The sequence below is a fragment of the Centruroides vittatus genome, unplaced genomic scaffold (assembly GCF_030686945.1).
Source record: "Centruroides vittatus isolate TY-2023 unplaced genomic scaffold, ASM3068694v2 contig_388, whole genome shotgun sequence".
Taxonomy (NCBI): domain Eukaryota; kingdom Metazoa; phylum Arthropoda; class Arachnida; order Scorpiones; family Buthidae; genus Centruroides; species Centruroides vittatus.
Window position 1 is genome coordinate 1374963 of NW_027122204.1, and position 15096 is coordinate 1390058.

The 15096-nt window shown below is 31.1% G+C and overlaps 2 protein-coding genes and 1 pseudogene across 2 annotated transcripts; all 3 read right to left on the reverse strand.

Moving 5' to 3' along the window:
* Positions 1–2804: 2804 nt before the first annotated feature.
* On the reverse strand, positions 2805–4526 carry LOC136975815 (polyadenylate-binding protein 4-like; annotated as a pseudogene).
* A 3163-nt stretch (positions 4527–7689) lies between these two features.
* Positions 7690–10209, reverse strand: LOC136975787 (lysozyme-like). The gene is made up of 5 exons (XM_067270907.1): positions 9997–10209; positions 9548–9639; positions 8344–8407; positions 8187–8262; positions 7690–8117 (listed from the first exon to the last, which is right to left on the reverse strand). The coding sequence occupies exons 1-5, from the start codon at positions 10121–10123 to the stop codon at positions 8051–8053; spliced, it is 426 nt and encodes a 141-aa protein (XP_067127008.1). The 5' UTR covers positions 10124–10209; the 3' UTR covers positions 7690–8050.
* Positions 10210–13885: 3676 nt separating this feature from the next.
* Positions 13886–14853, reverse strand: LOC136975824 (lysozyme-like). Its single transcript, XM_067270971.1, has 5 exons — positions 14716–14853; positions 14533–14624; positions 14183–14246; positions 14030–14105; positions 13886–13959 (listed from the first exon to the last, which is right to left on the reverse strand). Exons 1-5 carry the CDS (start codon positions 14840–14842, stop codon positions 13893–13895), a joined length of 426 nt encoding a protein of 141 aa, XP_067127072.1. The 5' UTR covers positions 14843–14853; the 3' UTR covers positions 13886–13892.
* Positions 14854–15096: the final 243 nt, after the last annotated feature.

The following is a 15096-nucleotide window of genomic DNA, read 5'->3' on the forward strand; positions in this document are numbered from 1 at the left end:
TAAAATGCTTTTAAGGTTCATTATAATTTCATTTTTGACTTCCTTGGTAAGCGATTCGAGTTTACATTTATTTAAATATTATTTACTTCACTTTATCTAAGATATAAATTAGAATTTCGAGATACACTCACCTGATAAGCATATACAGGATAATTACGATATCCAAATAACGAATAACTTTCATTAGAAACGCACTGAAAATCTGTAAACAAACATTTCCGAATTATTACTTATTTGTTTTCTAATAATATACTTATTTGTGTTAATAAAACAATAAATTGTAAGTAACGAAGTTGCAATTCGTTATCAAGTTCTTCCTAACTGCTAAACTGTATTACGTTTATAGTATTGAATGGTATTATAAGTAATGGTATTACAGTAATTATAAATTGTATTAATAAATAATTAAATATTTATTTATTGCGCACCGAGAGATACCCGTATGACTCACAATGGGTATCACCCCAAAGGTGGGAACCACAACCGAGATGGCTCCAATTCTCTCTCACACATCTTGTACGTGAGCATATTAGAGATGGAATATACTAAAAGCATATTAAATACAATACACAAAGGAAACCTTTAGTAATTCGTATGAAATCTCTTTGATATGTAGTATGTCATGAACAGAAATGTAAATTTAAATATCAAGACTAGAAACTTTTGCTTATTCCTCTTTATTTCAATGTCTACGTTGTTATTATTTGTAACTAATTATTAATTATTTAAGAATATTTAACAGTTTCTATATATTAAATAAATAAATCATTAACTTATTTTAATTACTGTTTGTAGTTATTGTTGTAAAATACGAATAACTCATGCAACATTTTTACTCCCTTAGCAACAGGCATCCACTGATTTCTCGAAATTGCCGTCATACATTTTCAAACTTTATTTTTCTTATTTTAACATATCGCGTAACTTTTATATAATTATGACTTATTCTGGAATAATATTCATTCGCATTTTACATAAAAACTGCAAATGACAACCTATTGGTATTGTGATTATTTCCATATTTGTCTATTTAATACATCTGCACAAGTAAAAAGTAAAACATATTCCGTCATCTCCCTTGAAGTCAATTAATTATTTCATTGAAAGCAGACAATGCAGCAGCGATGTTCATCGTGATTTACTTCATAATAATTTTATTCATGTTTTAAGCTCTTTTTTAAATATGACACTAACTTTGGTTATTATCGCATTATGGACACGCTGTAAACTAATCAGTATAATTACACACATAATCAGATAATTTAACTTACTTTCAGCATTCATTTTTGCAAACCTATCTCGCTTTCGAAAAAATTGCGTCCGAAAACAATCGATTCTCATCAACAATCGGATTTGACAATTGTTGAAATTATATTGTTAGCGCGTTTCATAATGTCGGGAGCCCCTAATATTTAAAATTTTGGTAGCGCTATCTGTTATCATATTTTATTTTCAAACATTTTTTTAACTATTATAAAACACAAAAAGCTTAATTTTGAAGGTAGAGATAAGTTTTATAAAAAATTGTAAATATTAATAACGAGTAAAATTGTCAATAAGTCCGACCGTACTAGAGTTATGACACACAATCCCCTTTATCTTTCTACCCCTCGATTTTTAGCCATCAAAATTTAATAGCATCAATGCCCCTAATACACAAACTTCACTGTGTAACAGGGAGGTTTGTGTATGTGTGGGTACATGCATGTGTATGTGGGTATAGTACACGTGTCATAGAATTTGTGTATGTGTATTCCAAAAAACAAAATGACAAATATGATTCGAGAAACCATATTTCCCATTTTGTTTTTGTGTCAAGCGCCCCATATATAAATTTGAACAAGGTATTCGGATACAAGACGAGAGCTTTGCCGTCTCTTTGTATCCGCCACTAATCGTAAAATCAACTATATTTACTTGAAGCTCTGTGTATTATATTTACATTGTATGATAATACGTATTTATTTCTACATTTGTAGAATGTTTCCATTTTTATAGGACTGTCAGTATAAGTAACTCAATTTTGAATTAAACATTGATTCTTTCGCTGAATTTTTATAATAATTTTTTTTTTATTATTTGTTGAAAAAACATAAATATTGTCATTTGAATAAATTTAATATATCTGGCGTGGAAACCTTAACACAACTTTTTCTTAAAAGCTCTTTATCGTAGAAAGCTCGAGAAACATTCGTATTGAAAGCAGATGTTAGAATTGTTTTGTCATATCACTTCGACAAACACAATGGAAATGTGACCAATTGGCATTGACTTAAAATTTGTATAAAATTACAGTTGTAAAACACCTCCTCTGGGAGTAATCACATTTAAAGTATTGGCTTTTTAGCAGTAAAAAAAACAAAAGAAGCGCGACCTGTCAATGGGACCATTGCTCATGCTGACGCATTTGCACATGTCTGCCATATTACTTCAAATATTAATTATTACTTTAAATAACGTCGATCAAACAAAGTGGGAATGGGAAAGGGGGTAAAAATCTCACATTATCATAATGTGAATATAATTTTTTATTGTAAAAGATAAAGGCTAACATTGCATAAATTAAGACAAAATTCTGAATGCAAGATGAACCTCTCAGAACGTGGACTCCAGTCTTGCTTGATGAAAAGCCACCGATATTTTTAATAAATAAATTCTTAATTATTTTTTGTTTTAATATTTATTAGTTTTATTATTTATTAGTTTTATTATTGCATCAATATTAATTAACGAACGTAGAAATTTTTAAATTTTTGTAAACGCTTATTCTTTTTATATTCATATTGTCATTTTAAAAGAAAATATTAAAGATAATACGTAATATATCTTCCCGGAACTTGGGGCATTGTCGGTACAAAATTAACTCCTCCTCCTGGTTGGCACATTTGGTTGAAATATGGTTGCCCGTACATTCTAGCCAGTCTTTGCATGTATTGCGAAGCGATATAAGCTTTACGATCTTCTTTTCTTTGGGCTAGAGCAACGTAAAGTGGTTTAGAAACAACGATTTTTCCATTCATTTCAGTTATTGCTCTGATCGCTTCTTCCGGAGAACTGAAACAAACAAAGCCAAATCCACGAGAATTGCCACGAGCATCTGTCATGATTTTGACACTCGTGATGTTACCAAAAGACGAAAATACTGTTCTGAGGCGTTCCTCGTCGATGCAATCTTCTAAATGTTTAACGTATAAATTGGAACCCTGATAACGACTCATTCGTTCCAATTTTAATCGTTCAAATCTTAGTTATAATTCCGCTTGTCTTTCGGCTTTTTTCTGTGCTCTACCGACATAAAGCTGTCTTCCACCGAGTTCTTGAGTATTTAATTCTCCTACAGCTCTTTTAGCACTTTCGGAATCTTGAAAATTAACAAATCCAAAGCCCTTTGACTTGCCGTTTTTATCGACCATCACTTTAGCACTGATGATAGTACCATATTTCTCGAACATTTCTCTTAGTTTATTATCATCTAGTTCATCCCCAAAATTTTTTATGTAAACATTTGTGAATCTCTTTGCTTTGTCTCCGATCATTCTCTCGCGTTCTTTTTGAGGGATGAACTTACCTGCATACACTTTTCTACCGTTTAACACAGTGGTCCCCAACCCTATGCCCGCGGGCACCATAGCGCCCGCCGATTGTTTTGTGTGTGCCCGCCGCTGTGCGACCGCGATAAAAATAAAAATATTTCGGTTTTCAAAAAAATGCTATGTAAAAGTTTTTTTCGTTTTTAATGATTAACCACTCAAAAGTAGAAATGGCGTCCAACACAGATAAAAGCACAAAGCGAAATGCGACCGATCTCTTTTTCCCCTCCGCCAAATCTTCACCAACCAAATTTCCCATACCTGAAATGAAATAAACCGGTCCGTTCCGAATATCATAAAATCAAAGTACAGATAACGACTTACGGACGAACACCTTGACGATTGCTTACGAGCAGGAATATCATCGTCATACTCTCATAATTACGAAGCAATGGCCAATGAAATGCAATGCCAAAAATCATTTACTTTCAGATTTATATTTTTTATAAAGAATTTTTATACTCTGTAGATTTTGTATGCATTGTTTAGTAATTATTTGTTTTGTAAAAATTATTGTTAATAGTCTTGTGTATGTTTTATTACATTTTTGGAATTAAATGTTTTCTGTACATTATGTGTATGTATTATTAACTACGTCCAAGTATAAATTCACCTCGAAAAAATAAATGGCGCCCGCCGTCCGGCCGGTATTCTAGAATGTGCTCTTAGGTACAAAAAGGTTGGGGACCCCTGGTTTAACAGCATGCCATTTACCTTGGCGATGGCATTATTAGCTGCTTTTTCTGTTTCAAAATGCACAAAACCGTAACCTTTCGAGTTACCTTCTTCGTGCGTAACCACTTTACTCGACAAGATATTCCCAAAAGCGGAGAAGATATTATACATAGTCTCGTTGTCGATACTCTTGTCTAAATTCTTGATGAAAATGTTTCCAACGCCAGATTTCCTAAGCGATGGATCTCTCTGTAACCTCATTATGCGTATCGGTTTTCCTTTAATTAAATCAAAGTTCATAGTATCCAAAGCTCTATCCGCATCTTGAGGATACTGAAAATTAACGTAGGCATAGCCCAAAGATCTTCCTGTAATCAGATCTCTGCATACTCTGATGGAAAGAATTGGTCCTACGATAGAAAATTTTTCGAAGAAAGTAGTTTCCGTTTCATCGGCAGGCAAATCACCAACGTACAGAGAAGCAACGGGAGAATTCATTTTCTCTTTAATTGTTGAAACTTAATATCTATTATTTAGAAATGAAAATAATTATTAACGAAAATTAAAGCCTATTGTTATGTTGTGCTTTGTTATTTAAAAATTGAATTTGTATAAATAAAATTTAAAACGAATTTCTGAAGAACCAATTCGAATGTATTGTGGATGTGTGTAGGCAACAAGCAACGCTGGTCGGATGCGTCATTCTACCGCTGTGGGGAATCCGAAATCGAAAAAACCAAAATTTTTTCACGGGTGATTTTCTTTTAAAACTCTTTCGCCTTGTGGGCACTAAGATGGCCTCTTTTAGCAAGCCCATCGTGGATTCGGCCGGTCGAGTTTTACTATAGTAAAATGACTGAAATAACTTTCCCGATTAAAAATAAATCAATTTTTATTTTGAAAACTGCTCTAACTAAATTTCTTTTATGTGCGAGAATACTTTTGCATGACAAATATATGAAGATAGTTTTAAAACACAAAGTACAGTTGAACTTAGTTCACACTGAGCAAATAGCGAAAGCAAATGAGAAAAGCGAAAAACGAGTTTTATTCGCTTAGCGAAATTGACCTTACAACCAAAAGCGAAAAGCGATTGAGAACTTAAACAGCCAATCATTTACAAGCGAGAGAAAACGTCACCTCGTAAAATAAAATGGTCGCTTCCGGTATTCCGTCGTTAACCACATTTGTTTATTTATCGAGAAAGAAAGATACGTCAAAAAGAAAACGATTCTGGGTGAGAGAAATATTAAAAATCCGTAATTACAACATTTACTCTATTGCGTGAGAAAGTTTCTGTAGCCATCTTGAAAATAACAAGAACCACGTGACAACTAGCGGGAATACGATTGGTGGCGAAATTTTTTCGCTAGCGAAAAAGCTCGACGGTTCCGAACTTCGAAGCGATTCGCGAAATGGTAAAATTCGCCGGAAACGACGTCATGTCTGACGTATTATTCGCTTTGTTTTTCGCTTTCGCAAGCGAATCGCGCTCAGTGTGAACTAAGCTTAAGACCCTGCTTCCTAGACCATAAAGCACTAATTGAAACAGTGATAAACGAGTGATATAAACAGAGTTAATAGGGAAAAGAGAACACGCGACCAAAAATAAACAGATTTTACTTTCAATTTTAAATTATTTTTATATTAATTTGCATAATAATATAAGTCAAATAAGACATAAACATATGTACACAGAAATGTAAAGTTCATTTTTTGTGTTGAAGGTCCTAGTTTTTCTGAAATTCTTGTTTTTTGCGATAAAGTAGTGTCGTTTCGTTTGTCGCTTTTTTTTATTTTCTTAAGCAAATGTCGGTAGCAGAAAATCGCATCCAAAACGCTTCGTCTTGCTTTTGCATTCCTTTCAAAATCTGGATCATTCGTTACAGTTTGATCAACGATTTCGGTTATCATTACCGAAGTTCTACTAAGGAAATCTGTAGAGAAATTCTTTGCGTTCTTCGTTTTCAGAACCACTATTTTCGAGTTCTACATGAATTTTTTGTTCTGCCATTTTTGAATGTCGTCCTTGGTAAGGCTCTCACCAGAAACCTGTGGTAACTCCTCAATATCTTGTTCATATACATCTAGTCCTGCTGTATCGATTAGCCTGATAATTTGGTCAATCTAACGATACAGCGATAAGCTCTTTACGTTGAAAATTCTTGGATACCTTCATCCATAACTTCTTCCACATTTCATTTATGCATTTATCAGTTAATTCTTGCCATGCCAAGTCGATATTGCATATGGCATTCGTGATGTTATATTTTTTCCGAAATTGCACCAAACAAACATAGATTTAAGGAAATTACAGCGCTACGACGAATTTCCGCATTTTGTTGATTGGTTCCTGTTCGGAAATAATCGTATCATATAAGAATCAAAAAAATGCCGCGATAATTTGAAGTGGGGTAAATATTGAGCTTTTTTTAGGCTTCGAGCAGACCAGTCATATCAAATCAGCGTTAATTGAGGTAGCTTTAAATGAGGTCTTATTGTATTTTCATATCATGCAATAAAATTATTATATTTTGTATACGGTTATAATTCTACCAAGCTCTAGATGTAACGATCGTTACATTTGGCAGGCTCTGTGAAACGACTCCGAATTAAAGCTTAAATTTATGCTAATGAAAACTTTTTATAACGATTTTTCTAAACAGCGTGTCGAAAGCATTGTTGGTGCCTACCAAATTGAATTTCATCGTCTTGTGTCTTGTTGTAATAATACAACAAGACATAAGCTTCATAATAAATAATACGCTCATGTTTTTTATTTACATTTGTACATTGTAAATATATAATCCATCCAATACTTAATCCAAACTCGAGGTTCGAGTGTGGGTGAAGAACGTCAAGAATTTTTATGTCGATCGGTCTCTCACTACCTGATCGCATGTTATCGTGAAGGTGGCCGAAATTACGATGGAAATGGGGAGATAAAAGCTCGAAGAAGAAGTCTTTGTATTGTTTTCATCTATTGAATAAGTTGACAGACTATATTTCACGTCTTTGTCAACTTTTATAATATCCACGACAATATTTAATAACGATAGTTGAGTTCACTGATCATCATAGATGACAGAATGAGAAATGAAAATGCAAGTCAAATTATTTTGTAAAATCATAAGGATCCTGTTTGAATTCAAATGTAATCCCTAATGTTTTCAAGAGCCATAAAATTCCTTCATATCAAATTAAATTTAATAGTTTGTTTCATTAAATAAGGCAGTTTTCGAAAAATTTTAACGAAGTTTTATATAAAATATTTCGTGTGCTACTGCAATTCTTTATGGTCATATTTAGCTTTATAAACATAACCTCTTTCTGTTTTTATTGTCATTTTCTACCTGAAATTAGCACATATCGGTAACTCAAAAACCATAAAGCGAAAAAAATTAGTTAAAAATTTTCAAATAAATTAAGCAAACACGTATATTCATATTTATTTGAAGCTTTTTTAGAGTAATACACTAAGAAAAGGAGTCGTTAGGGATTAAACCATATATGATGAGGACCATAAACATCTCATATTAATTCCGTATAAATACAAAGAGTTTAAAAAATAATAAAATTTGGATTAGAAAAAATTCTACAATAATTTAATTTCAATTATTTCCGATTATCGTTACTAATAGAACTTGCTTAGATTTTATACCTTAAATTACCATTAAAATAATATTGTCATATGATATTATTATTTATATCAATATAAATTTAGAAAATCATGACTTTGATATTTGAAAAGTTTTTGATCTTGACATAAATTTCATCCTTCATTTCTATAAATTGCAATCTTTGACGTACTTGGAAACATCTGCATTTCGACATCGATTTTTCCAAGCAACCCTTAAAAATACAAACCGATAATTAAGAACAGAATATTTTAATTATTAAACTTCAAGTAATAAAACTTACCAGGCTTCAAAACTATGAATTTTGAAAATTTTTTTCACGCATTTTACGGATGCTGCAATATCATCGCTACGAAGTTCTGATATATAAGAAACAGAATAACAAATTAATTTTTGATATTTCGATACAAACAAGATTAAATTTCTTTAAAAATATTTACCGTCACATTGAACTCCACATTCGTTAATATCATTTGGAGGTGCACACCAGTAACGATCATTTATCTACAGTTACAGAAAATCTAAGTCATATACACTACGGTAGATTTATAATGTAAAAAAAATAGTTACTATATTGACAGAACACAATTAACGAATATATTTTTGGTTTATAAATCGTTCTATTAAGTTACTATTGAATAATTTGCCATTATTTCTTTCCTCAAGAATGGGAATCCTTGAAATTAGTTTAGATTAAGGCAACGCACCACACGAACGATATGCCAAGGGTAAGTACCTCTCGGAAAGACTTTTATGGAAAACTGACCCCTACTTAGGCGTTAGACACATGAGGAAAAAACCGCAAACTTCCACATGGCAAGCCTGTCCATCAGGAGTGAACCCACGACCCTATCTATCAATATTCTGTAGGTTTATTCACTCCACCACTGTACAGTACATAAAATAATAAAAATGTTCATTTTTAGGATAATTCCTATGGAGTTAAAAAATACAAATAAAAACTGGAAATAAAGCAATTGATATTAAACAAAACCCTTAAATAACAAATTGTAAATACATGGAATAAGCAAAGAGTACACATGGACTTTACGTTATGTTGATTACTGTTTGATTCTGATGAAAATACTTTTACGCTAATACATAGCACTATCGAAATATCTATAAATGCAACTAGCATTGTTTCAATTTAAATCCCCATAAAGTATTTGAGTTTAATGCACTTTGTATCGTTTATCTGTGTACAAATATTTGTTTGATGTTCTTAAAAATACATTTCGGTGCCCACCAGTGGCCGTAGGTTCGAACTTCGCCAATGCCTGAATACGTGGAGTTTTCCAGATTTTATTTACGTTCCTTAGACTCAGGGTCAGTTTCTCCAAACAAAGTCCACCCGGAAAGCATCCTGCTTCGGCAGAACGCCCACGTGTCGCTTTGCTGTACATAAACAAACAAATTCATGAATACATTTCAATTATAATACTGCAACACCTTTAAAAACAATGTAACCTAATGAGGTCAGAAACCACACCAATGTTTAGCGTCTTTGATATATATAAAAAATAAGCATAAAATAAAATTCTTTATCTCTTCTATATTATATATTGTAATTAATTGTATATTGTATCATTTATTAAACTTAAGTTTAATTTAGAGACAGCTCATAAATTATGCACTCAAATTTACTTGAAAGAGTCCATGATCGTAACTTCCGTCAGAATTTGGTCCACCTTTAGCTGCAGTATTGTACGAACTTTCGTGTTCTGCCAAGCAAATCCCTGTAAAAAAAAAATAATAAAAATAAATTCATATTAAATTCATTTTATCGGGGCCGGGTGAAGGCTTACGGGGCCTCGGGAAAAAGTAATTATTAGGCCCCAAATAAATTTTTTATCGAAAAATCATATAATTTTATTAAACGTAATATACAAATATTAAATACAAAAGAAATTATCAAATTTTCTTAGAAATTTTAAAGTACGGGGCCCGAGTCTGAGGCTGAATGCACCAAAATCGAACTCAAATTAAATTTTATATGTAGATATTTTCTCTGGATAAAATAAACGCGAAATGTTATAAAATCGTTATTATTTAATTAAATGTTAATAATAATAAGTTGATACAAATACACTTACAATCTCCTATTGTGCCACGATCGAAATTGAATCTATTAATCAATTCTCTAGCCAACTCGCATCTATCGTAGATCTTAGCTTGCCCACAACAAAAAAGTGATAACACGACGAGAATTAACAGCCTCATTGTCTCCGATTCTCTATCATTAACAATACCTCTGCTTTATATAGTAAACTATCTGTTATATTATCTAATTTAATGTGAAAATCAGCCAACATCTGTCCCTGGTTGAATGAGATATGACAATATAATGTTATCTAAAACATACTTGTTATGACGATAAAATTAGAATAATAATCTATTTACATTTACATTCTATTTATTTTAAAATTTACTTGGAATTACTCGTGCTGTACGTTTTCTTTATTTATTACGCTAACGTTAAAATTACAAAATGTTTTTTATATACATTTGAAGGTAATTTAATTTAAAGTATTTTCTAAAATAACGTTTGAATTGTCAATATTATTCTAGAATATTATCGATATTTAGTAATTTAAAATTTCGTCTTTATTTTAAACTGATATTGTGTATATATTACTGTAATTCTTCTATAAGGCTACACTGTCCCGGGTAGTCACACAATATAGTTTGACCTTCGGTAATAATCTCATTTACGGCTGTAACGAAGTGAGAAGCATTAAATCGAAATAAATGATATCCAACAATTTTCCCATATCAGATCGGATAAGTTAAATATAAAGGTCAGGGATTTGACCTTCAGTTTTAATGTCTTCCCCTTATTAATAGTATCTTATAGCGTCAAATTATCTGTTTCGAACAAGAAGATGCTTTCTTCTTATTATTATTTTTTAATAATACTTTCAGAAGCGGTATTTTGAGGTTTATAGAAAATTAAACAATTCATCGATGTATTTAACTTTAAATTTTTCTTAAGTAAAATTGGATTAGATTGATTAGATAAGGCGACATACCGGCGATCTGTGAAGAAGAAAGGGCCTTCCGGGCGGACTTTTACGAAAAACTGGCCCCTGTTAAGAGTTAGACACGTGAGGAAAAACTAACTCCACGTGGCCAGCGTGTTGAACCCACGACCCCGCCGTTGTTCAGTGGTTTTATCCACTTGGCCACTGATGAGTTCTCTACAGTAAAATAAAAATATAAAATTTTATTTTGGCTGTTTACATACTTTAAATTTAAAATTATGGCAAAATAGAACGATTTTCGGAATTTTAATTGCATCACAAAGTCAATACAAAGAATTGTTTGTAAGTTACAACTAGGTTATCTGCTTAATGATTATACCGAAGTCTATAAGTCATTTCTATGAATTCACAAATAATTTACTAAGTAAACCGTTGATGAATGTTTCACTATTTGAATTGTCTACTTTCTTTCTTTTTTTTTAACGCTTTTATTTAAGGTAAAAGAAGACATACCTGGTCCCGAAGACAATGCATTTTAATGACGTTTTAGGGGTGACATTATCCCACCGTTATATATATATATATATATAAATTTACTAAGATGATGTATATGATCTTCAACTCCCACAGCAATCTCGAAAAACCTGGCCAATGAAATTTTTCTTTCATTCAGAAATAAATCCTGCCGCATTTGTTTTATTCGAATAATGTACACTATTACGTCAATTTGACATCATTTATACAATTTTGTTATGAGAAAGTGTGATAATGACGTCAATTTGACGTAAAGTATACACTATTTACACAAAATTAAGCACTTCTAGTATTTATCACGTATGAAATTATTATTATTTTAAGCATTGGATACTATTTACTAACGTTAAATATAACAGCTAAATGATGTATAAAAATAATACTTTATTTATTTGTAATAAAATGAATATTTAAAATAATTTATGACTTAATTAATAGTCATTAGGTATGTAAGATAATTGTAATTATTTTTTTAAATAATTACAATTTCTCTATCAATTTAAAATTGTTAAAGCATATTAAGTTTTATTATGTAGAATAACATATAAACACTTAAATAGAAGGGGCGTAGAATTACGATTTTTTCATCGCTCTTACTCACTTCATAGAGCTTATTAAGGAATAAAAATGCAGCTGTAGGTGTTATAATTTTCTACACTTGAATTTATAAAGAAATAAAACCTCCCTGTTTCAACGTATATTAATCTTATTAGTAAAATAAGAGAGGCAGCATTTAAAAACAAAATTTATACTTTGCTCTACTGATTCATACTGGCATGCTGATTCATTTTAATATATAATTTTACTCTAGTTAATAATTGTTTATTTCTATTTAAAATTACAACGAATTGTTAAGTTTTCTGTGTTACAATATTTTAATAATGTAGCTTTGGATTTAACGGACCTCCATTTAACGCACTTTAGATTTAAAAATTCGTCCTAAGGGAGTACCTTGTACGTAAATAGGATCCAAACCCCATAAAATATCTAAATAGAGCTACATAAACCCCGGCCAACTACCAGTGTTCAATGGTTTATACCTATAAGCCAACCAAGTAAACTAGCATACGATGAAACTTTCTAATGAAAATGATGTGGCGTGTTTGATGTGTAACGGAACATTTGGAGACAATCGGACGTGCAAGCGTTGTGTGCAATGAATTCGTTGCAAAGTATAAGCCCACAAAGATTGTACCCCTAGGTACTAAATAAACAGTTATGTCTGTGATTTTGTGAGTACTTTTGGCAATTTGACATAATATTTGAAATTAGTTTGGTTACAGTTTCGGTTTAAAAATATTACAAAATAAAAATGATCAACTCAAACAAATTATGGTTTAATTTTAAAACATTTTATGAAATTTTAGTTATTTTTACAAATTAATTTTATAAAATAGTTAAATATTTTGTAATAAATTTTGATTTTTCGTAAACGGGTAAAAATTACTTAAACGTCGACAATTGCTATTTCTTCCTGATGATCGGAATTTTTATTCATTACTTCTTTCGATTCGAAAAATGTATTGTCTTCTGATGAACTCTCGAAATCCGATCTTGTCTTTTCTTCGGAAATGGAAGTTGCATCACCCTTTTCTTCACTAAAAATTAAGCGAGTTTCTCCTAACTCCTGTAGATTCGACACGGTTCCACTCAATTCTTCAATTATATCTGCTATATTCGATAATTCGTGAACGATCGAATTATGAACTTCTTCTACAATAATCAGCTTCAGTTTCATTTTTTCTCTTTCTTCTTTCATACTTTGATATTTCTGCACAGCACTCGATAAGAATTTCTCGTTGATTTCTCTCACCTCGGCCACGTTATCAGCGGAATTCTTCAGCATTATTGCTCGTTTCTCAAAATTTTCTTTGAATTCCTGAACTAAACTATTTAATTTCTGGAATTCGAGCTCGTATTCCGTTAAGTTCTTTAGAATATCTTTCTTTTCGTTCTTTTCTTCTGCATCTATGCTGTTGTTCATTGTCAATTGGGTTAACAAAACTTCAACCAAACCGAATAACTCGTTAACGTAATCATCCATATTTAGCTCTTCGCCATTTTTAACATCCCATTTAGAAAAGCTTCCTTCGTGTATGGTAATGTAACTGTTGATTTCCAACAGAAGATCTTGCATGGTGCTCTTCCATTCATTCATTTTTGAGATTCCCGTTTTATTTTATTGAGCGCTGATGAAAATTTTGCTTGTTTTTTTATAACAATAGACTCGCAGATTGCAACAATTTTGGACATTTCTCATTATTAAAATAGTCTAAAATATCAAATTAAAATCAAATTGGACGATTTATTAAAGAGATATACAATTGAGAAATTCGAATATTTTTAACATACTTTATAATTGATAATTGTATATTTTTATAACTTATGACTTTACATATTGCATTTCAATTCCCTACAAATTAAAATTAATAATATTTTCATAAATGAACGTGGACACAGACGTAGGATTCGTTTTACAAATGACAGTCGCTGACGTACCGAGAAACGTCTGTATTTTGGCATCGATTCTTCCAAGCAACCCTTCAAAATATAAAGAAAAGAATGAACGCCCAATATTAAATGGCATTTTTATTAGAAAAATCTAGCTTACCAGGCATAGAAATTATGTACTTCAAAAATTTTCTTCGCACATTTCACTGCTATCGATATATCATCAGTTCGAAGATCTAAAATTTATAAATTAACATACATTAAATGTTATGGTTTAGGTTAATTTGTTGAACCTAAACTAGAATTCATTCACCTGAGCATCTAACATTACATTCATTGACGTGATGAGGAGGTGAGCACCAATAACGATCGTTTATCTATATCAAAATAAAACAAAACAATCTTTCATATTTTAAGAAAATATTATCAATTAACTAATTAAACAACTAAGCATATAACTAACTTAATATAGTTCTTAGTGCATATAGATCTTTGTAGGTCTTACATAAATTAAACTTAATTATTTTGTAATATAGATATAGGCATACGAATAAGGAGAAATAGGCAACTACCCTTAGATTCTGGTAAAACAAAAGGAAATTTTGGGCAAATCGACCTCCTCTTAACCGAAGTATATCAATAAGCCCATGAATATAGAAATACCTGAAAGAGTCCGTGATCATAGCTACCGTCCCAGTTTGGTTCTCCTTTTCCTGCTGTATTATAAGAACTTTCGTGTTCTACTAAACAGATCCCTATAATTAAAAAATAATTAATTAATTAGATTTAAAGTTTCATTGTATATTAATTAATTAGCTATTTATATTTAAAATTATATTAACTTACAATGTCCAATTGTCTTCCGACTAAAATGGAATCTACGTAACAATTCTCGAGCTAATTCGCATCTGTCGTAGATCTTTGCTTGACAATACGTCTGCAAAAGCGCAACGAAAACCAGTAGAAACTTCATCTTAACTGATTCTGTACTTGTTTTTTATTGTACTTATATGCCATGTATTTAAACTTAATATGTAAAGCAGACAATAAATAAATCTATCACAGAAACACAAGTGACACAAACTTGCAGGACATGATGTGATAGTCAAGACTACTTGGCTTAGAAATTCTTAAAATTTAACTTTATAGAATTTTTTATTAGTAGAATGTGTTTTACCTTTAATAATAATAACCAAGTATTTCAAATTTTACTTGTAATAAATCGTA

Excerpts from the sequence above, each read along its gene's own strand:
- LOC136975787 (XM_067270907.1), bottom strand. The coding sequence starts at position 10,123 with ATGAGGCTGTTAATTCTCGTCGTGTTATCACTTTTTTGTTGTGGGCAA. Across the intron at positions 9,640-9,996 it reads TCGTGGCACAATAGGAGATT|GGATTTGCTTGGCAGAACAC; the intron begins GTAAGTGTATTT and ends TTTTTTTTACAG. Across the intron at positions 8,118-8,186 it reads ATTCATAGTTTTGAAGCCTG|GGTTGCTTGGAAAAATCGAT; the intron begins GTAAGTTTTATT and ends TGTATTTTTAAG.
- LOC136975824 (XM_067270971.1), bottom strand. The coding sequence starts at position 14,842 with ATGAAGTTTCTACTGGTTTTCGTTGCGCTTTTGCAGACGTATTGTCAA. Across the intron at positions 14,625-14,715 it reads TCGGAAGACAATTGGACATT|GGATCTGTTTAGTAGAACAC; the intron begins GTAAGTTAATAT and ends TTTTAATTATAG. Across the intron at positions 13,960-14,029 it reads GTACATAATTTCTATGCCTG|GGTTGCTTGGAAGAATCGAT; the intron begins GTAAGCTAGATT and ends TATATTTTGAAG.